Source organism: Mytilus trossulus, unplaced genomic scaffold (assembly GCF_036588685.1).
Source record: "Mytilus trossulus isolate FHL-02 unplaced genomic scaffold, PNRI_Mtr1.1.1.hap1 h1tg000233l__unscaffolded, whole genome shotgun sequence".
Lineage (NCBI taxonomy): Eukaryota > Metazoa > Mollusca > Bivalvia > Mytilida > Mytilidae > Mytilus > Mytilus trossulus.
The window spans coordinates 2615365-2639338 of NW_026963314.1; the positions used below are offsets into that span (position 1 = coordinate 2615365).

A 23974-nucleotide genomic window follows, 5' to 3' on the forward strand; every position below is an offset into this window, starting at 1 on the left:
CTTAGTTATTTATACGAGATTCAAATCATACCATTGGCATGTTAATAGGGCTCTAAAAAGAAAAACACTGATGGATTGTCCTAGAAGCACATTTTATTAGAATAATAGTTATCTATAAGCAGTTTAATTTATTTCATGTTTGAAGCGGTGCAAATTTTCAATTAAATTTGACTTTTACCCCAAAAAAATACATTGTAGCAAAGGGGAATAATAATTGTGGTATAAGGCCAGAAACACAAAACTAATTGAATTTAACAGTAAGGAAACACATAACGGCCGTTGGAAAAAAAAGGGAGAGGGCTTTTGAAACCTTATATGAAATTCTCCAGTCATATATCATTTACAAAATGATATCCTACAACAGTTTACAAGCTGTATCGTAACTATATCCCTTCTTACGTAGTCTGTGTATAGGTTTTGTAGATGACTTACTACACAGTCCACACACATTAAACGTTATAAAATAAGACCTTAAATACCAGGCCATACGCTACAAGAACTCAGTTGCTGTATACAATACTGTATAGCGGGTTCTTTTTGCTATGTGTAAATAAAAAAATACTTATAAAATACAAAACATGGATAGCTATAATGTACAAGTCATGCACAGCTGTATAATACAATCATATATGTTTGAAAGAGTGCTATTGTCGTTGAATGCGTTCTACATAGCAAACACAGAAATCATTTCTTCTTTTTCAGGTTTCTGTTATTCAGAATTCACCACACGTCTCCCGCAAGCCGGGTCATCTTATGTTTTTGTATATGCCTCCTTGGGTGAGCTGTCCGCCTTTGTGATTGGCTGGAGTATGATACTAGAGAACATTGTCTTAGCTGCAGTAACTGCTAAAGCATGGGGTCAATATTTTGATGGTTTACTAAATGGTACAGTACAAAGGTTCGTAACAGTACATTTATCAATAAAATCATTATCAAATTCAGAATTGATACGTTTTTTTTAAATAACCAAGTCGTGTTAAAAAAAGTAGAATGAAATCTGATATTACATTACATAAGTTGGAATTTGCAAAAACATACTTTGTTAATAAAAAAATCTAGCGTTCTGGATGGAGGTTCCAGTAAATCTCAAAACAATCTTAGGAATTGGTTGATTGCAATATCATCAAAGCTGCGATTGAATTATCATTTTTCGTTCTAAGTCTACATGTCGATTAATACTTTTTTTTAAAGGTTATCAGGTCAAATAATAGATTATTGTTTAAAGGTGTAATTGTCGATTCACATCATCTGTAGTTCGAATCACGTCTCCATGAGACATCGTCGGTAGTTCGAATCAAGTTTCCATAAGACATCGTCTGCCGATAGACATCGCCGGCAAGCTAAATCATACCTCCACAAGAACATGCTTATAGGTGGGAAAAGCTAGTATTTGATCTGAACAAAAAGACACAAATGCGGTCAAATACATTTAAAGTTTTAGTTTTACAAAAATTCTCATCAGTATTACCAGCATAGCAAATAATACTCACAATGATCAACTTGAACAAAACACACGTATATCAAATTCTTCTACACAGTGTTATTACTTTGATATATTTTGTACTTACGTTCACCCGGTGTTTTTTGGTTGTGTTGATAATTGTTTTATCTGAAATTTAATTAAACCCCGATGTCTTACATGCAAGTGAACTCATCATAGATACTAGGATTGAAATGTTTTGTATCTTTGCCAGACGCGCTAGCTTCGAGGACCAACATCTCGTAATATGTTTGCGAAATACAGCTAAGTTATTTCATTTCCGAGGTAAACAAGCCTTGGTTTTTCCAAAGTTCATTTTTTTGCGAACAGTTAATTTTTATTGATGGCCATAAGTGCTTTCTACACTTTGTACAATGATACAACAAAAAATCGAGACTTATTGGAATGAATTGTTGCACATGCTTTCCATCAAAATATATTTGATTTTGTTGCTTGCAGTTACACCTGTGATCATTTACAATGGAAGGGAGATGAATTTTTGACCGACTGTCCAGATATATTACCATGTGGTATCTTGTTTATAACTTCACTCCTGTTCGTATGTAACGCAAAGGTAACTATACTTTGTATTCCCATTTCGTTGATACTATGGATTTATTATTATTCGTTGAATATCAATTTCCGTGGATTTCAAGATAATCTTGGAAACCACAATTTCCGATGTCCAACGAATTACATATTTTGTATAGTAGTATATGAAGACTTTGAGAATACCATGATATCAAATACTCCTGATATGCAAATTTCCCTTAATCCAAGAAAGTTGATTCCCACGAAAATGAATGGACCCACATTATTTTATCAAGAAAACTTCTCCTATTAACGCAGATTATGAAATGTTATATGTTCTCAGTATTATTTCACACGTAATTTTTCTCGTATTGAATTACAAGGAAAATTTTGTAACATTATGATTAAACAGATGTAGGCAATGCGTCAGTAATTCAACTATGTAAACATATTACAAAACAACTAGTTGTCAATATAATCAACACAGCAAAACACTTCATTTATTAATACAAATAGGTTCTTAAAATGTTGAAACTAATCGAAGTAAAAATGAAATAAAACCTTTTATTCAGAATACCCAATATACTTGTCATAAGCGCTTGTCATTGACTATATAAGAACATGAGAACTAGTCTATTTTTCTTCTGAAAATCTTTCAAAAATTATGTGAAAGTCATCACAATTCAATGAAGCTGCGCTTTTGTTGCAATACTGTTTCATACAATTAAAGGCTAACTATCAATCCGAAAAGAAACCTCATTTAAATAAAAGTGTTGTTGACGAAAAGGAACTTTATTTTTTTGTATTGTAATATAAACCTCCAAACCAGCTGCATAATCGATCAATACCTGTTATTTGGTTCGTAAGCTTGGCATATTTGATGATTTTTGTTCAAAAAACACATTCGTCAGCTTTACAGGACTTTATAAATAATAAAGTTTAAAATTTGAATTCAAAACAAAAAATATCAACGAAATTGAATTTAACATATTCTGTCAAATTAGTAATGTTACAGTTATTATGTGAATATCAATAATAAAAAAAATGTAATTCACATCATAGCAATACAAAACGACAAAATATATATATACTAGAACACACCCGCGAAAGGTATATAACTATGCGCAAGCCTTATTTTAGTTTTGGTATTGTCATCTGATAAAGTCATGCCGATTATAAGATACACAGTTTTTCTCTGCTTTCAAATCTTTCTGTTTGAACCCGTCGAACTGGAACTTATCAATTATTGGTAATATTAATTATTTGGAAAACAAAAGGTCCTGGAATGGAGTACTTTTTAATCAACAACATTGTCCTATATTAGTTATAAATAAAGATGAATTCTTTGATTCACTGTTTTACGTCATGTATGCCCACTAACAAATTGAAAACTGTTCCTCATTTTTAGTCTTGTTATCGTAGAAAGTCTTACTGATTAAAATACTACAATAGGTAGCTATTTGACAATTTAGTAGTAACAACCCTGTGATTATGACCTGTGTAAATAGCATATTAACCCTGAATACACCATTTGGTGGTGCGCATGTCAGTGAGGAAAGTATAGATTAGGTAATAGGTAACAGGTGAATATACTATTGGTATCGGTATCGGACTCGACCCGGAACTTCTTAATGATTGGCAATATAAATTACTATACGTGGAAAACAAAGGGGCCTGGAGTGGTGTAATTTTCAATCTACACCTTTGTACTATATTAGTGATATATAAAGTTGAATTATTTGATTCGTCGTTTTTACGTGATGCCGGCTGAAAAATTGGACTTAGTAATTTTAGTATTATAGACTGTAGCTAACACACTAACCGACCACCGATTAATGGATCCATGATCTTGTTTGATTTTGCATGTAATATAAGTCCTTGTATTTCTTTTACTCTTAGGTCATGTAATGTCTAAATCACAATTTATAAAATTTTAAATCATTTACACTAATCAAGGAATGAAATGCGTAAACAGGAAGACACGCATTAATTTAAACATTACCCTGATCACGAAAACGATTCTTGAACAAATCATTTAATCCTTGACAACTTTCATAAACTCCTCGTTTGTAAGAGAACAATATACCGTTTTTTGCTCTTTAATTCTTGTACGTAATCACGAAGAATGTTTTATTTTATTCATTCTTTTACATATTAAAAGAACCACATTTGTAAACAATCAGATTACCAATTGTGTTAAGAGAGACTTAATGAACAGTGACACACAGTTGTTTTCATCTGTGTAATTAAGAATATTTGAAGAGTTGTTTCATGAGCAAGCTTACCACATCTTCATATACAAGACAATTGATTATAAACATTTCTTGTATTATTTTAGGCGTCCACACTGTTATCGTTTATCCTTACTACAATGAATGGCCTAGTCGTTATTTGTATTATATGTGTTGGTATCTTCCATGTTCGTCATGAGAATTGGACGGACCCACCAGGCTTCTTTCCTTTTGGTTTGACAGGGGTACGTATTTTAAGGTTACATTTCATACTTCTTAAAATCAAACTTTTTGTTTCAATAGTGTTAGGCTCAAGGGTTTGACCGTCATTCCAGTAAGTAAATGACGGTTCGTTTGCTGGTAAATGCTTCATGATGAGGCATTGAAACATGCGACATATGATATTTTATTATGAAACAACTAAACGTTTACAGAAATTAATCTGAAATGAATTCAATGAAGGCCATTGTTTCTTGTAACATCTGGAAATAGCCACGACATTCCCTTTTTTATTTCTTTTCAAATAAGTGTTTTTGATTCAGTTTGATTTTGCTGGATATAAAATATAACATGGCGTTTAACAAACTTCAACTTGAAATTTGTAATTAGCTCGCAGAACAAAAGTTGACATGAAAGAGGCATGGTTGAACAAATTAATGGTAATCAGGACGTTAAACTAAGAAAACTAAGGTATAAAACAGGACGTATATTTAACGTAAACAGAACTTAACGCTAACGTACAGGGTAAAACAGGACACAAAACAAGTGAAATCAGGATGGTAGACTAAAGTAACACGAATCAATAAAAGATTAAACGGAAAGTTTAACAAAGGTTAGTAAGAAGGTCAACCGAACGCAGAAAAAGGTAATCGTCGTAACGTACACTTTAGATAGAGAAAGTTAGTCAATGGTAAAAAGAAAATATGAAAAAGGTAAAATTGAAATAAAAGCAATTCAAAAAGAAAACAAGACAGAGGTAAATAGAAAAAAAGACAAAGGTAAATGCATTAAGTAGTTACATAGGTAATCAACGGTAAATAGGACCCAATATAAATGCAATTAAGATTAAAAACAAAAACAAAGATAAACAGGATTAAAAACAAAGGTAGACAGGATGTAAAAAATCATTGGTGACGATCTAATAAAAGAAAAGATTTAAATGCCAGATAATGTACGAAGTTGAAGAGCATTAAAAACCAGAAATTCCTTAAAGTTTTGCTTTATACGGCTAAAGTAATCTAGTCCTAATCCTAACCACGTCAACTTGCATTGGTAGTATTTGTATCCATCTGATGAGTAACGTCTTTGTCAAGTGATTTTTATAGATTTTGTATTATGCTGTATTGTTACACCACTGTCCAAGGTCAGGGGGAGGGTTGGGATTCCGCTAGCATGTTCAACCCCGCCACGTCACAACACAGAAGTCCTGACTACAGGGCTGGTGATACCCTCGGGGAATACAAAAATCGTGTTAAAGACAAAGATAAACAGGTTTACATGTATAACAAAAATAAAGAGAGGTAAATATGACGTAAACAAAGGAAAATAGGAAGTGAGACAGTAGTTAACAGGACACAATACATTTTTTGCAAGTTCAGAGCAAATGAAAACGGGACGCAAGGCAAATTATCAAGTTTGCCCTACGCCAACAATTAAAATGCATTTATCAGAAACTGACGTTGACTATAGCATTATTTAAAAATGTGCTTATCTTTGATCTTTGAATGATTTTATGTCATATGGTATATCTTTTAAATCATTTTTTTATTATATACTAGGTACTCTATTTCGTGATCTTATGTAGTTGTAAAAGGCATCAATTGAGATATCAACTGGATATAAACTCTTCCGTTTTTTGTCCATTTCAGTCAAAGTAAAAGATTCACTAAATAAATCCATTAATTAAATTACGGCCTGACATTTACGAGGAGATAATGTTGGAATCAGCTAAACGATTCTAGTAAGAGCAGATCATGTCATAATATGGTAAAGATTTATAGGTGCTGTTCTCAAGATAAGAAATAGCTGTCCATTGCCCTGCTTTCATTATTTTTATATTTGCCAGAGATAATTAATGAACGCATTTTTCACTTAAACATAATGTCAGTGTAATAACAGATTTAGAGACGTCGATCGATACATAAATAGGTTCAATTTATAACAAAGCTCCAAAGAAAGATGGCATACGTAATAATTGACGAAAAATCACTTGATTTTACAAAATTGTACGTTGCATATTGCACTAATACAATCCATTCTTAATGCTTTGAAATGTATTACTTATTTAAAGATTGTGTTTAATACAAAGGGTACAATACAAACCATAACTAGTAAAAAGCAGAAAAGAATTAAACTTCTTATGATAGAAAACTAAACTCTAAAGACAAAACAGATTTTACTCAAAACGTAATACTGATCACCGGACATACCATGATGAACTGGAAACATCGAACTTTGCTGAACACCGTACACTATGATGAACAGGATACATCGAACTACGAGTATGCATCTTGATCCTTCAGATTTAAGTGTATCAGAAATTGAACAGATTGTGTTACTATCGAAACAAAACATGTTATATAGAAACAAAGACTTTGAAGAATATATGTATACAAAATTTAAAGCATCACAAAAAGATAGAAGTAAACGCGACTAGATCGTAAAACACTTATTGTGAATTCATTGTTTTCTGTTCATCTAGTAGCATCGGTCATATTTTTATGACGACAAAAAAAATATTATAAGTCATATTTAAAAATTTTTCTAAATTCATGAAAATTAATATTGCTTTCGAATGATCAATACAGATGTCCACCATTCCTACGTACTAAACATCATTAACCGAACACGTGCCAGATACACATACACAAAATTGAAGTATGTCCTTTTCGTTTCTTTTTAATCATTGTCTTTAGTTGAGATTATTATAAAATGTAAATCTGATTTTAACTAATTATGACAATATATTTTAAAATTATTTTTCTATTGTCAGATAATAGCCGGTGCTGGAACACTTTTCTGTATTTTTACTGGAATAGACTCCATGTGTTCATCGAGCGAAGAGACAAGAGAACCAATTAAAACTGTTCCACGTGCAATCATAACTTCCAACATTCTGACGTTCGTTATAATATTATGTGTGACGTTGGCTGTCACATTGTCATATCCCTGGTATAATTTACAAGACAGTATTGCTATACCTACTGCTTATCAAGATAAAGGAGTAAATGGATCGTTTTATGTGTTTGCGATTGGTGGATTATTAGGATTAACCGCTGCCCTGATTAGCAGTATACATGGAATACCAAGGTTGCTTTTTTCTATGAAAATGGACCGTTTATTATATCCGTGCTGCTTACTCGATCCCGACACTGGAGGCGTGTTTAAACTAACTATATTTCCTCTGTTGATAGCCTGTGTATTGTCAATGTTTGTTACATTGAATATGTTAATTCAAATGTTAGCATTGGGATCATTGATTTCATACACGTGTGTAGCAGTATGTGTTTTACATGTACGTTATCAACCAATACACGTTGGGCTTTTCCAGGAATATGACGACTTAAATGAAGATAAATATTTTCAGAGCACAGAACTTGTATATCCACTTTTATTTAATTCAAAAAACAATAACGGCTTGAGTAAAACTTTCATTGAGAAATCCGAAATTGGATTTTACAACCGATTGTCAAACGATCCAAAAAATCAGTTGATTATGCCCGACAAACCACGTGATAGCACGTATCACAAAATGGATAGTGTAATTAACGACACACCAAGTGGAAGTCAGAGTAGTCTGTTTCAAATTCCTCCAGGAGTTGCCATAGAACCATCAAATGCAACGTCAATGACGTCATCAATAGCACTTATTGTCTTCATTATAGCAACAACTGTTTTTTCCTTCATAGTAATATTTGCTAGTAACTCATTGTTTACTGGTTCGTGGTGGGCGACTGCTTGCTTTTTAATTTCTGTGATAACATTAATTGTAACAACTATTGTCATTGTTAAGCAGCCGCAAAATCCAACCAGTTTACTGTTTAAAACTCCATATGTGCCGTTTGTGCCGTTGCTAGTGATTTTTATAAATATGTTAATGATGTCATCACTATCATATAAAGCTTGGTTACGATTCAGTATTTGGCTTTTTCTTGGTAAGTTTAACTCTCAATACAGATACAATGATATAATTTTCATAAACTTCAGTATTCATCAGGATAACAATACGTTCGAAACGAAAGAGTGTTCATTATTCTTTAATGAATAAACTGTTTTATTTAGTGAACATAGTTATACAACTAATTCATATTGTGTTCTAACTATTCATTATCGTGATTTCACTTCTTATTTTGCGTTCCTTCCAGTGAACAATGCGTCCAATCTAGTGAGCATTGCATATTAACGTACGAAACCAGCTAATTAATGAATTGTTTTAATTGATTAATATTTTATTTAACGTTTCAGCTAAAATACATAACATTTAGCTAAGATAATAATCATTGCAGTCTAACTGGTGGACATTTTATCTTAAGAACAACAGTTCTATGTTAAAAAAAAAAAAGAACAACAGTTCTAGCAAATGAACATGTTGTTTTACGTCATTTGGTCGTTAATGGGAAGTTGTCGCATTGGCAATAATACCACATCTTCTCATTTTCATATTGTGTTAATAAGTTAATGATCATTGCCTACGCCTAATTGCGTTTTAAATAATGAGCATCGTGGCCCAGCCAATTAAAATTGCGTTTTAACTAATGAAAATTACTTTCTAACAAAGGCCAGAAGTACATTTAGTTCGAGCAATATCACATGTATAAGTTTCGTTCTAACTTCTTTAAATTTTTGTACAAATACTGAATATTCACTCATGATTATTGTTTTGTCACACATGTTTATTGCGTAATATCCAAAATTCACTGCATTTTTTAAACAGTCTGAAGAATGAAAAATACAGAATTCGGCATTTGTTTTTATAGTATTATGTGAAGCTATACATTGATCGTCTCTCAAAATTGATTGATTCGAAACAATTTTTCATTTGAATATCAATGGAGAGCACAAGTTATTAAACCCATCCAGCTCCCCACCAGAGACCAATATCGTATTAATTCGCCAATACTGCTCACTGTACGACCTTCACCAATGAGCAAAACCTATACCGCATAACAAGCTATAAAAGCAATTCAAACAATAAAAACTAACGGCTGATTTATGAACAAACAATAAATGAAAAAAGTTGGACCAAAATGCATAACGCGATTCAGCTGAATTACAGGCTCTTGACTAGGGGGAGGAAAAGGGGGGGGGTATAGATAATTTTTGTTTAAAACATGACTTTTTATTTTCAGGATTAATTGTTTATTTTATATATGGAATACGACACAGCACAGAAATTGAAATCGACGATCAAGAAGTCGTACTTTATGAAATAACTGACCAAGAAAGGACACCAATTAAGTGAAAAGAAGTTGTTGGGTTCTACGTTTATAAGCTGAGAGAGAACAAAGGATCACAGTATAAGAAGAACACCGTTTAAATTTATTCTGAAATATCCAAAACAAGCTATGATACCTTAGCCGAAAGACTATATGAATTATGATTATCATAAATTGAACTCATGTTTATTTTATTACAATTACAGTATGAATTAGATTGAGCAAATGAATTCAAATAAACAACATTAATTGGGAGCATGTTTGTTTGAATATTTGAATAAACAATAAAAAATCATGAATAACTTGATCTGTGTTCTAATTGTTATGTCGTCATATTGCTTTTACATTGCTAATGATCCCTATTTTATTCAAATGAGGCGGTCTCGAGGTAGACTGGGTGCGGGAGTTAGTAGCGTAGATCGTATGACATATATACATTGAAAATATCAGTTTCAGTTAGTAGCGTAGATCGTATGACATATATACATTGAAAATATCAGTTTCAGAGATTGTTTTGTTTGAATGATTGTTTACGCCGTGCAATGTATCCCTTCTCTAAGACAAGATACTTGTATCTACGTTAGCCATTTATTTTATGAAACATAGCAAGACCACGGTGGATACAAACCTGATATAGCTAACATAATCTCTCACTTGCTGTACATATGTACAAAATTCCCTGAATCACAATGTGTAAACAAAACAAAGACAAGCAAACAAATGTTTATACGTGGGGTACAGCCGTCAATATAGTGAAATACACCATCGGTTCAAACAAATGGGTCAAGAAGGAAAACACAAGAGGCTCTCAAGAGCCTGAATCGCTCACATTATTTTTTTTGGTTAAATCTCTCATCAATGATTATTTTGGCTTTTCAATTTATTTAAATGTTTATTGAAGCGTCCTATTTTCTTCAAAAGCAAAAAAAATGTTCTCCTATGTTCTATTTTAGCCATGGGACATTAAGGAGCTACGTTTCTTGACATACAAGGAAATGAAATATAAAATTTATACTAGATTCTCTGAAACTCATTTAGCCTAGGTTTGGCTAAAATTGATACAGCAGTTTCAAAGGAGAAGATTTTTAAAAGTAAGTCAACATGATGAACAAATTATGAAAAGTCTTTAAAGGGCAATAACTCCTTAAAAGGTCAATTGACAATTTTGGTCAAATTGACTATATTGTAGATCTTACTTTGCTTAAAATTTTTGCTATTAACAGGTTATCTGTATCTATAATAATATTCAAGATAATAACCAAAAACTACAAACTTTCTTTTAAATCATCAATTCAGGGGCATTATACCTGAAAAACCAGTTACCCAATTCGGCTGAAAATTTCCAGACAGGTAGACCTTGACCTAATAAATACTTTAACTTCTTGTCTTATTTGCTCTAAATGCTGGAGATTTTGAGATATAAGCCAAAAACTCTTTAAAGGGCAATAACTCCTTAATGGGTCAATTGACAATTTTGGTCAAATTGACTTAATTGTAGATCTTACTTTGCTTAACATTTTTGCTATTAACAGGTTATCTGTGTCTATAATAATATTCAAGATAATAACCAAAAACTACAAACTTTCTTTTAAATCATCAATTCAGGGGCATTATACCTGAAAAACCAGTTACCCAATTCGACTGAAAATTTCCAGACAGGTAGACCTTGACCTAATAAATACTTTAACTTCTTGTCTTATTTGCTCTAAATGCTGGAGATTTTGAGATATAAGCCAAAAACTGCATTTTACCCTGTGTTCTATTTTTAGCCATGACGGCCATGTTTTTTGACGAAATGAAAAATAAAGCACGAACTTTATTTTATACACCCTACTGATCATTCAGTTGAAGTTTGGTTGAATTTGGTTCAGTAGTTTTAGAGAAGAAGATTTTTTAAAGTTAGCAAATATGATGAACAAATTGTAAAAAATTGTCATTAAAGGACAATAACCCCTTAATGGGTCAATTGACAATTTTGGGCATATTAACTTATTTGTAGATCTTACTTTGCTGATCATTTTTGCTGTTTACAGTTTATCTTTATCTATAATAATATTCAACGATAATGACCAAAAACTGCAAAATTTCCTTAAAAATTACCAATTAAGAGGTTTGAGTCATCTGAAAATTTCAGGACTGATAGATATTTCACTTATTAACATTTTTACCCCATGTCAGATTTGCTCTAAATGCTTTCGTTTTTGAGATATAAGCCAAAAACTGCATTTGACCCCTATGTTCTATTTTAAGTAACGGCGGCCATGTTTTTTGACGGATCAAAAATCGAAGCACACACTTAGGAACAATAATGCTAAGTTTCATCCAAATCCATTCAGTCGTTCAGAGAAGATTTTTTAAAGTTAGCAACTATGATGAATAAATTGTGAAAAATTGTCATTAAAGGACCATAACCCCTTAAGGGGTCAATTGACAATTTTGGTCATATCAACTTATTTGTAGATCTTACTTTGCTGATCATTTTTGCTGTTTACAGTTTATCTTTATTTATCATAATATTCAAGATAATGACCAAAAACTGAAAAAAATCCTTGAAATTACCAATTAAGTGGCAGCAACCCAACAATGGGTTGTTTGATTCATCTGAAAATTTCAGGGCTGATAGATATTGACCTCATGAAAATTTTTTCCCCATGTCAGATTTGCTCTAAATGCTTTCGTTTTTGAGATATAAGCCAAAAACTGCATTTGACCCCTATGTTCTATTTTAAGTAACGGCGGCCATGTTTTTTTAACGGATCAAAAATCGAAGCACACACATTGTGCAGGATAATCTAAGGAACAATCATGCTAAGTTTCATTTAAATCTATTCAGTAGTTTCAGAGAAGATTTTTTAAAGTTGGCAAATATGATGAACAAATTGTGAAAAATTGTCATTAAAGGACAATAACCCCTTAAGGGGTCAATTGACAATTTTGGTCATCACAACTCATTTGTAGATCTTTCTTTGCTGATCATTTTTGCTGTTTACAGTTTATCTTTATCTATCATAATATTCAAGATAATGACCAAAAACTGAAAAAAATCCTTAAAATTACAAATTAAGTGGCAGCAACCCAACAATGGGTTGTTTGATTCATCTGAAAATTTCAGGGCTGATAGATATTGACCTCATAGATTTTTTTACCCAGGTCAGATTTGCTCTAAATGCTTTCGTTTTTGAGATATAAGCCAAAAACTGCATTTGACCCCTATGTTCTATTTTAAGTAACGGTGGCCATGTTTTTTTCACGGATCAAAAATCGAAGCACACACTTTGTGCAGGATAATCTAAGGAACAATCATGCTAAGTTTAATTTAAATCCATTCAGTAGTTTCAGAGGAGAATATGTTTGAAAAATTGTAAAACGACGACCGCCAAGTGATGAGAAAAGCTTTTAGGCCAGGTGAGCTAATAATAACTTATAGGAAAAGCAGATAATGAAACATGAAAGTAAATAAAAAAATGATAGGACAACACATTGGCGAGCCACGTCGAAAGTATAATACCCCAAAAAATGGACTACACAGAAAAGGTTGACAATTCATAGATCTATTGATAAGATGAAAGACGAAGTCAGTACCTAGAATGTATATGTTTATATTATTTTTGACGCTAACACTGAATATGTATCAACAAGGTCTTTGTCTATTGAGCTTTTTTTTTATGAACTTTTTTATTGGGGGAGATGATTAATGTACAATCGTCCAGTTTGTCATGAATTCTGGTACTGAGATTGCGTTTGTGTCAAATCCAATGTATGAATCTAAAATTAAGATGAATCCGTTTTTGATATATTTTTTTAAATTTCTACTTTTGGAGGAAATATTAATGGAACTCGTTCAGAAAAGGTATAGATTTTAATTCATGGAAAGAATATCATCAATATATGTCTGAATGAAAAATTAAAGGATTTTGCTTGTTTGATCTTTTACTTCTCAACAAGGGTCAGACGTAACTGAAAATAGGAAGAGTTTGACAAGGAGAGTCGCACACTTTGTTGAAAAAATCTACTAAATTCAATAAATAAAGGCAACAGTAGTATACCACTGTTCAAAACTCTTTAATCCATGGACAAAAAAACAAAATCGGGATAACAAACTAAAACCGAGGGAAACGCATTAAATATAAGAGAAGAACAACGACACAACACCGAACCGCAACACACACAGAAACGGATTAAACATCAGACAAAATCCCACGAGAATAACAAATATAACATCTAATCCAAATACATGAATTTGGGATAAACAAGTACCATGCCACGTCTTATCTTAATATCTCAAAATTATGAGGAAACAAACGACACAACATTAAAATGCAACACACACAGAAATGAACAATAATATAACAACGGCCATCTTCCTGACTTGGTACAGGACATTTTTAAAGGAGAATAAAAATTGTGGGTTGAACCTGGTTTAGTGGCATGCCAAACCTCGCACTTTTAATATGTTGTTATTAAGAAACTCCCCGATACTGGTCACTTGTTCCTCTGTGTTGCATGTTTTACCTTGTAGGTCTTTATTACAAAATATCCCGTGAATATTTGTATTGTAAAGAATTGTGAATTTTTCTTTCGGGCGATTTTTCAATTTTCCTGGGGAATGGTGGTTTAGAGTGTTGAAAGATAAAAAAAGGTTTTGATAAAATAAATTTCAGAGAAAAATCAGATAATGAATTATCTAGAACTTCTTTAGACTTTTAGAATCTACACGAGATTACTACCACTTCGCAAGGAAACAGATGCAACATACAAAACAAGAATGAGTACACGGATGTCCCACTCCCACTTTCTGTGGCCAGTGGACCATGAAACAGGTGTCAAAACTCAAATATGGCTATATAATTAGAAAGATCGTATCATATGGAACATGTATACTTAGTTTCAGGTTGATTGGACTTCAACTTCATCAAAAACTATCTCGACCAAAAACTTTAATGTGAAACGGGACAGATGGACGAACGAACGGATAATCGGACGCACATACCAGCAAACATAATGCCCTTTTACTATCGTAGGTTGGGCATAAATAAACCAGGCATGATCACCTCATGTCCTGCTGAGGTGTACCCCGATCCTATAACACATTCGGTAAAGCCGGCGAAAGATGATAGACAGAAAATGAAAATTGATTGATTGACGGGTGCTAAACGTCTAGTGGCAAATTTTTCATACATTCAGGACGAGAACAAGTCAACAAAAAACACAACAGGTAGGTTTTGTAATAATAGAGGTCATTCTTGATAATAGTCGGGGAAATTTGGACTACCACTTGAAAAATGTAGGTATATTGGATAGGGACAGAACTTTTGCCTTTGAACAGGCCACCTTAGGACCCCTCAAAGAGTTGTTGCAATGTTTCTTAACGTGTAAAAATCATGGTACTATCTTTACACGAGGCATCGGATTTAACGTCTTCATTCGGACCAAATACAATCTGCACAGCAAAACGGACTCCCCACTTTAGCGAGCGTTTTACTGCCGGTAGGAAGAAGACCATATTTTGTATTCCCAAGTCACCCCTGGGGAAGGGAATGTAGACGGTCAATAGAAAAAGGAACAACGGATATCAGCAAGAAGGTAATGCAACATATACTACGGGATTCTTTCAAAAAAGATGTGGTATAATTGCCCGTGAAACATTTCTCCATAAGAGGGGTAGATTGATAAATGGATGGTTGCTTAACGTTCAGTCCAGTAGAAATTTTTCCTGCAAGATCAGGACAAAACGCACCTGTGGCGTTCAACAGTAGATACCTGGTATAATATAGTTTGGCATTGCGTATGATCATTATTAAACGCAAGGGACTTAAAAGTAGAAAAAAAACTAGTCTCAATTCATTAATAGTTAAAATTGTATAGTTAATCATTTTACATAAAATATTCTGGTTAACACCCTTCGTTACATTAAAGAGAATGACTTTTCCGATTGTGCAGCCAAAGAGAGATAATTCTATGCATAATTGTCTATGGGAAAAACCCGCAATGTAATCTGAGTTGTCAGTAGGGTAATACATATTGATTTAACGTGCAGTGGCAATTATTTCATGTAGCTCTGACGTCTGATTTCACTTTCATAAGGAAAAGTAATTCATACCAAGCGAGTTAAATATATATCAATGAAAGACAATATTGAAAAGGTTTGTAAATTAAAGAATAACAAAATCACCCTTATATCTCTCGAATTTCACTTACAGTCATCTCAGTACCAGAATCTATGACAAACGAGACGATTTTAATTTTGAAATAATAAATTTCCCCCACCTAAGTAGCAATATACCCACTTCACCTGCATATGGGATATTTATTTGCCAACTTTTTCGATATTCAAGAGCTTGCAGCTCTTACTCAGACTTTGTAAAACGTCATCAGTGTCTCAGTAGAAATTTGATAAACCAGGGTTTTGTCAGATAACATGAAGAATGTATCGTCCTTTTTCCAAAAAAGTTCATCGGAAGGTACCAAGACCTTGTTGATAAATATTCCGTATCAACTTCACACACAATACATGATGGTCTTGACGTATAAATTCTGCGTACTGATGTTGTTTTAATTATCACTTAACAATGTGTTTTAGTGTTCTATCATTTGTATTTGTTCTATTAAAAATATAACTTTTTCTGTTGGACTGTTTAATGTAATATTTGACGTGGCTCGGTACTTATACATCCCGTCAATGTGTTTGTATAGTCTTTCATTTTTGGTGGTGTGTTTTGTATATGCAACTTTTGGTGTTTCTTTTGATTCTTATAACGTGACTCTGTACTTTATAAGATCCCATCAGTAATCTTTAGAAAAAAAAATCTGCCAGTCAAGGCACACCTCCAATTATAGCTGGAGTGACATCCATCACCACGAATATACATTTAATTATTACACAACTAATAGTTACATCCACCAGAATATTATATACACTAATTGTCAATTTATACTATACACAATTGGCTAGTATAAAATCTAAAATTATCTAAATTAGAAGTGATAATTTGCAATGTCTTATGCTGAGTCACCTACATAACACTTAAAATATATATAAATATATATAATTAACTAAAAGTTTTTAACTTCCCTCCTCTTTTTAAGATGTTTAGTATTCAGACCGAGTAGTCTTTATCTTGTTGTATGCAGTAGATGTAACATTTTCCTACATTGAGGTTCAAGAATATTTGATATATTATCAAAATTTGTATCTTTGTTGTTTTTGCAATAGTTGTAAGGATCGCAAATCAATCTAAATAGTTCAGTATTATTGACCCTGTTGCTCTCAGAGAAAATTCTACCAGCAGTTTTCACTCTTTTTTCCAATATTGGTTTTCTTACAGCATCTTGAGTTACACAAGTAAGCAGGAAATGGGATAATGTTTCTTCTCCATTTTTACATAGTTGACATGTTGGGTCCACTGTATTAGAGTCATATTTGGCTCTTAAGGATTGTAAGATGTATACCCCTGTTGCAATTTTCACTCGCGGTGGCAAATTTTGTATTATTTTCGGGTCAGAAGTAGATAAACTGACCAACGGATGACAATGACCAAGGTTGTTTATTGGAGATAAATATTGTAGGCTGTTGAAATGTTCTTTCTCATCCAAGATCTTTCTAGGCTAGTATGTTTTAATTTTTTTTTACCATTCTTCTTTTCCATGTCTCTTTTGTTGTTATAGTATCTAAACATTCTCCATGATCTGTTATTTGATATTTAAAACAGATTTTCTTTGCATCTATGAACCAACTGGGGTCACACATTCACGATTTTTACTACCGTTCTTGACAGGACCATTCCCGATTAAAATTTATTAAAAGTCTGATCAAGATCCTGTGAATCGTGGATGGAAATTCAAGCTAAAATTAAAATTTGTAAAAAAAAATAATTTGATCACGACAGCAATCAGATAGTGTTCAGGAAGCACCGATATTCAACCGTTTCTAAGCGAATAAGTCCCGATAATCCCGTTCTGAATCCGCTTCTAATCCGATTTGTATTTTTCGCCAGGTAAAATTCGACCGAGTCTGTCACGACTGCGTCCCGACTCTACCGAATGTAATCCGACTGAGATCAGACAGTGATGGAAGTTATTTGTTCGAAAACTGTCGGCATATTCGGGATGATCAGATACTGTCGGAACGTAATCCTATCACGGTCCGCTCTATCGCATTGCAAACGGCGTTGTCTGGTCTCAGTCGTATTGTATTCTGTAGTTGTCGGGACTCTGACGTGGGTATCGTTGACGAATTTCGTATTAATAACGGGACTGTTTCGGAACGGTTTCGGCAAAAACGGTTCGAAATCAACAAGATATGGATGCAATCTGGACTCAATCGGCAGAAAAACAGCTATGAAAAATTACTCCGGATCATTCCCGTTCCACAGGACACCGTCCAGAATACACAAGACATTGTTCGGAATTCGATCCGATACAGCAGAATCTGTCACGACATAGCCACGATTGTAATCCGATTAGACAAAATCGGCTGAGTTGCCCCGAATGTTACGGGACGCACCTAACTGTCGGGATGCTTTGCCGAACTATTCGGACCCTTACCGATCCGTAGGAATCTGTTACGAACTAAAACGAATGCGTTCAGACAATGATAGGACATTCCAGATAATTGAGGATACCAATCCGACTTTTTCACCTTTCATATCGTATTGCTGTCTGATCTCAAACGGGAGCAATAATCGGCAATGTGTGAACCCCGCATTAGCAAGATTTAATTTTCAATTGACGATTTGCTATTTTCGTTTCAACAGTAGATTTGTCAGAACATAGAATATTTCCAAGTGAAGTTATAATTTTTATATCAATTTAAGCATTTATGGGTAGTAGTCCAGATAATTAATATATAGCCGGGTCTGCAGTTGATATTGGTAAAGATAATATTTGTGTTATCGTTTTCTTGACCATGTAGTCCATATAGTAGGTTTGGCATAACATATGTTCTGAAGGTGGATATAGATGTAGATGGGTCTAGTCTATTTTCTCCGTGCAAGCCACTTGTCTTTAACTGCATACAGCTCTTCTTGCCTTCTTGATATTTTCCTCCGCAGTTACTAGTTGTGGGTTACAGTTCGATCTTTGTATCCCAACATGTGTGGCTTTATCAACTGTAGGCATTTCCCTATCATCCATAAGAAGTGTCGTATCATTATGGGCATCGTTGTTGGTTTGTATAGGTAGTACAACGCTTTTAGTAGGATGTATTATATATGACTCTCGTTTGCTGTAATCGCTAGCTATGTTGACTAGTATTTGAGCTTCAAACTGAGAATTACTAGTTATGGTAAGATGATCAGCAAAAGTTGGCGCACTACAATTGATCGTTCGCATATGTCCCCCAAACAATATTATACCGGTGTTACATATTTCGTTTAAAAGATCGTTTACATAAACTTTGTAAAGGTCGACACTAAGCGTGCCTCCTTGTCGGACACCTTGTTCAATATTAAATGCATTGGATTGTTCACCGTTCAATTTGACACTGGATCTTGCATTTTTATATAGATCATCAATCGTGAGTATTTCTTGCGGTGTGAGTTCCATATGAAATAATTTACGTATGATATTTGGGACAGGATAATTGTTTTTCTAGCCCGGCTCCTCCTTTTTCTACAAAAAACTCTTTTTGTTTGTTTGTTCTCTATCAATTTTAATGACACACGAATAATTATAGCACTTATCTGTATATTATGAACATTCATTAAAGGGGGGTCGGGGCAGAGGCGGATTTAGCCCCCTCCTTTTCTGGAAAATAATTGGTTGCTTATATAGGGAATCACTGAAGCATGATCGGAGCGGGCCCCTCTTAGGCAGTCAACGGGCCCCTGCGTATGAAAATTTCTAGATCCGCCACTGCGGAGGGGCCCTGATCCCAATATCCCGGGCTTAAAAACATGAAATCCCGAGGTTCTTAGTTTATTATACAAATTAGATATCTCGACATCCCGAAATTCGAAAAAATAAATCCCGGATCCCGAAATGGTCAATCCTGAAATTTCGATCTTAAAAACACCCGTTCCAGACGTCCCGAAAGTGTATTTTCTTTTTACAGTCCATTTTCAGTTTAATAATTGATCCACAGCAGCAGTATCGGCTTTTGCTTATTGTTGAAGGCCGTAAGGTGACCTTTAAATGTTAATTTCGGTGTCATTTTGGTCTGTTGTGGAGAGCTGTCTCATTGGCATTCATACCACATCTTTTTTTTTTGTAAAATATTTAGTGACTTGAGAATTTCAGGAAAGGTATCAAAACTCATAGGTAATTTGGGACAGGATAATTGTTTTTCTAACCCGGCTCCTCCTTTTTCCACAAAAAAAATCTTTTTTTTGTTTGTTCTCTATTAATTCCAATGACACATGAATAATTTAAGCGCTTATCTGTATATTATGAACATTCAGTAAAGGGGGGCGGGGCAGAGGCGGATTTAGGCCCCCTTTCTGGAAAATAATTGGTTGCTTATATAGGAAATCACTGAAGCATGACCGGAGCGGCCCCTCTTGGCTGTCAACGGGCCCCTGCTTATGAAAATATCTGGATCCGCCACTGCTCTTAAAAACATGAAATCCCGAGGTTCTGAATTTATTATACAAATCAAATATCTCGACATCCCGAAATTCGAAAAAATAAATCCTGAAATGGTCAATCCTGAAATTTTACAGTCAATTCTCAGTTTAATAATTGATCCACAGCGGTTATTGATATATTATTCAGACCCTCTCTTTTAGATAAACCCTGTGACCGCCGTGGAAAGTTAAAAACTTGAAAATGATATCAGACAGAAAATACACTTTATTCGTAGTATGTGTATTTGTTTCAAAGTAAAAAGTAAAAACGCAAACCGGAGGTCTAATCTGACTTAAATTTCGTCAAATGACGGATATAAGACAGAAAATACACTGTACGACGAATGTATGTTCAAAGTATTCAGAAAAACGCAAACCGGAAGTCGAATCCGACTTAAAATTTCGCCCAATGACGGAAACATATCCGGACGTCTTTTTTCTCGTTTTTCACCCACAATAACTCAATCTGAATAATCATATAAATGGATGACAAATGCGATTATGCACTGTTCCCATATGACACAGAGGCATGATGGGACAGGTGCAAACATTTGCAGCGGAATTAAACGTTTTAATGAAACCTTCTCCCTTTTTCTGATATAATAGCATAACATCTCAACATAGAAAAACATACGGTAACATTTCTATTGGCAGGCTTAACTCAATCAAAAAACGTAAACTATACCTGTTTTAATTCTGAAACAAAATACAATACAGATATTCCAGGTAACATCAACAAGTCATTTCTAGTTATTTACTCTGAGGACAAAATAAATGTTTGTTTCACCTTCAGCTGCCACCATATGTAGCAACAACCACGTCCGCCAGGTGGCGCTTCCGGTTCTAATTTTGGAATGTCAGTAATGGCGTACTCGCAACCCCTCGCTTCTATTACAGTCTTGTATTGATAAACCTTGACTTGTATGCTCCGAATGTATGTTTATTTTTATCGACCAATGGATATATTTAGTGTATATATTAAGCTTTGGGGAATTCCATAGCGAAATGTTGAAACACTCGTTAGGTAAACGTTATCGCATGCATTTACTACTGTTAATTCAAAATATACGCGACCAACAATTCTTTTTCTAAATAGAATTATTATTCATTTAACAACTTCCATATTAAAGTTTCAAATATTTTCATGTAAATGTACCGTATTTTTATTTCTTCAGTGGCACCCAAAATTAGGTCAGGAAAGATAACTCCGGACATTCACTACCGGAAGTTGATCTACTCGTGTCAAAAACATTGGCAAAACTGTATTGTTTTTCACTTTGTACTCATTATCTAGGACTTGTAAGTGTGTAATTGCAACAAATACTGCATTTCTTCATTGAAATAGGACCACAATATATTTGAATGGCTTTAGTCGTCCCAAATTACTTCCAGTATATAATCAGTGAAATACCGATTTTTGACCAAAAAAAATAATTTTTTGTTCCAAATTTACTTTTTTATTTAGGCTTTTTCTGGCTAAGTCAGTAAGTGACTTCATCTTTGTTCTAACTCAATTTCTTACAAATTTTTATTAAATTCTGAATGACACTGTCAGTGCATAATTATATTCTAATGAAAGGGGTTAGTCCAAATAATTATGACATCTGGCAAGGCTTTTTTTCTTCTGGCCAATCTGTGTTGCTCTCCTACGACTGGTCGTAGGAAAGCGACTCAAAAAAATAATAAAATAGCCTTGCCAGACGTCATAATTATTTGGACAAGGTCCTTACTTCTAAGTTCTAAGAGTAAGACTAGTGCATAATTATATTCTAATCACACTAATCTAATGATAATCCAATGAAGGGGGAACATGGTCCTTACTAAGTTACTTAGACCTAAGGCTAAGCTCAGTCCCTGTCCAGGACAGGAATATATATATATTAGATTAATTTATAATTCATATTATTATTCATAGTACACTCACTACACTGTAGTTTAATTAAATAATTTTACATTAAAAGTTTATAAGTTGTCTTACTTGTAATGTCTTTGAACTATACTAAAGTCTAAACTTAAGAAACGGCCCATTGATTTCAAATCAAATCCTTTCCCCGCCCCAATAAATATTTAATAGTCATTGCCTTTCTATTGGTTTCAACAGGTTTGGTGGCTATTTGTTAGATGGACAAATATATTGATAATGATACACAATTTGATTTATTCAATACTGAGCCTGAGGAAGACTCCACACATAACTATATTTTAGAGAATGACAGTCAGATTGAATTTGATAGTGACTCATATTCTCTCACACAGTACCAGTCACAGTTAGTAAGTACATTACATAAACTATTTTATGGTCCATTCAACAAAGAGGGGGGGGGTGCTGCATTGGCCTCGTCTGTCCGTCTTACTGCCTTTCACAAAATCATGTATAGAGCAACCAATTTTTTTTCTCTGTCAATTTACTTTATACCCAATTTATAGTAGATATATCTGGGAAGGGTATAAAAATATATTATTCTCTGTCTAAATGTAGTACACAAAAATGTCCTATATGTCTTTTTTTTACAGTTGTCTCCATCAGACAGTGAGGACCATCCTACTGACCATCCTACTGACCATACAGATGAAATCAAAGTTCTGTCTCTAAAAAGAAAATTGCCTGCTGCTGCATTCAATGTAAATATTATATTTCTGAAATTCATTGATTTAAACCAGTCAATTATTTTTGAAGATATATCTGGGAAGGGCATCACAATATAATTTTCTGTCTAAATGTAGTACACAAAAATGTCAAATATAAAAATGTTGTGTTTCTCGTTTCTCATGGTTTTTTTTATAGATTAGACCGTTGGTTTTCCTGTTTGAATGGTTTTACACTAGTAATTTTGTGGCCCTTTATAACTTGTTGTTCAGTGTGAGCCAAGGCTCAGTGTTGAAGGTTGTACAGTGACCTATAATTGTTTACTTTTATAAATTGTTATTTGGATGGAGAATTGTCTCATTGGCACTCATACCACATCTTCCTTTATCTATATATGTCTTTTTTTCAACAGTTTTCTCTGTCAGAGAATGACTACAGTGAAGAATTCAGCCCCAATGACTCTGAAAGTACACAGCAAGTTTTGTCACCACTAAAAGGAGAGCTACCTGCTGCAGAAGCATTTTCACCATCAATATTAAAGAAAGGTAGATGTACATTTAAATTTCATAAAGCTTGTCAGACTGTTTCCTCTGGGGAGTTTTATACATTCTCCAAATCAGTATACACTGGAGCTGTAGTCACATCTGGAGTTGTAAATGAAAAAGCAACACAAACAATAATAGGTGGTAGAATCTTGCTACTGACTTATAACTAAAAATGAATGTTCTTGAAAAGAACTCAATAAATGCAGAACTATTGCTAAATAATATAGACGGTTTGTCTACAATACCTGTACACAAATTTACAGTTGAACTTGCTATTACGTTATATAATTTTGCAAAAGAAAAGAAAATTGAAATTGGAAGCTGCTTATCACAGTGGATTGCTAAATTATTGAATAAAAATTTAAAAGCCGTTAAAATTTGACGGACCCCCGGAAATTCGGGCCATTAAAACTGACCGAATTTTAAATTTTATATTCACCAGAAGTCACGTGCCGTTGGTAATTGTGGGAAATCTTTGCAAAACAAAATAAATATTCCCCTAATTCAAATGGAATCCTATCTTGTTTTATCCTTTCTTTTGGATATTTCTGGAAATATTTTACATCAATAAGCACAAAAAAGGTAGGACTTTGTAACTACATA

The 23974-nt window shown here is 33.6% G+C and overlaps 2 protein-coding genes across 2 annotated transcripts in view; both read left to right on the forward strand.

Moving 5' to 3' along the window:
* The window catches only part of LOC134701185 (cationic amino acid transporter 3-like), a 43828-nt gene extending 33844 nt beyond the window's left edge, over nt 1–9984 (forward strand). Inside the window, exons 4-8 of the mRNA XM_063562323.1 lie at nt 703–898; nt 1940–2054; nt 4350–4487; nt 7235–8396; nt 9591–9984. Of these exons, the coding sequence (XP_063418393.1) occupies nt 703–898; nt 1940–2054; nt 4350–4487; nt 7235–8396; nt 9591–9703 (1724 nt within the window). The 3' untranslated portion in view covers nt 9704–9984. The remainder of the gene's footprint in view (nt 1–702; nt 899–1939; nt 2055–4349; nt 4488–7234; nt 8397–9590) is intronic.
* A 10787-nt stretch (nt 9985–20771) lies between these two features.
* On the forward strand, nt 20772–23541 carry LOC134701186 (uncharacterized). Its single transcript, XM_063562324.1, has 4 exons — nt 20772–20780; nt 21431–21538; nt 22754–22861; nt 23239–23541. Exons 1-4 carry the CDS (start codon nt 20772–20774, stop codon nt 23539–23541), a joined length of 528 nt encoding a protein of 175 aa, XP_063418394.1.
* The last annotated feature ends 433 nt before the right edge of the window (nt 23542–23974 follow it).

What these genes read in the sequence shown, in the direction of transcription:
- LOC134701186 (XM_063562324.1), top strand. An exon ending in GTACTCATTATCTAGGACTT is followed by an intron (nt 21,539 to 22,753) that starts GTAAGTGTGTAA and finishes TTTTTTTTACAG; the next exon opens with TTGTCTCCATCAGACAGTGA. An exon ending in TGCCTGCTGCTGCATTCAAT is followed by an intron (nt 22,862 to 23,238) that starts GTAAATATTATA and finishes TTTTTTCAACAG; the next exon opens with TTTTCTCTGTCAGAGAATGA.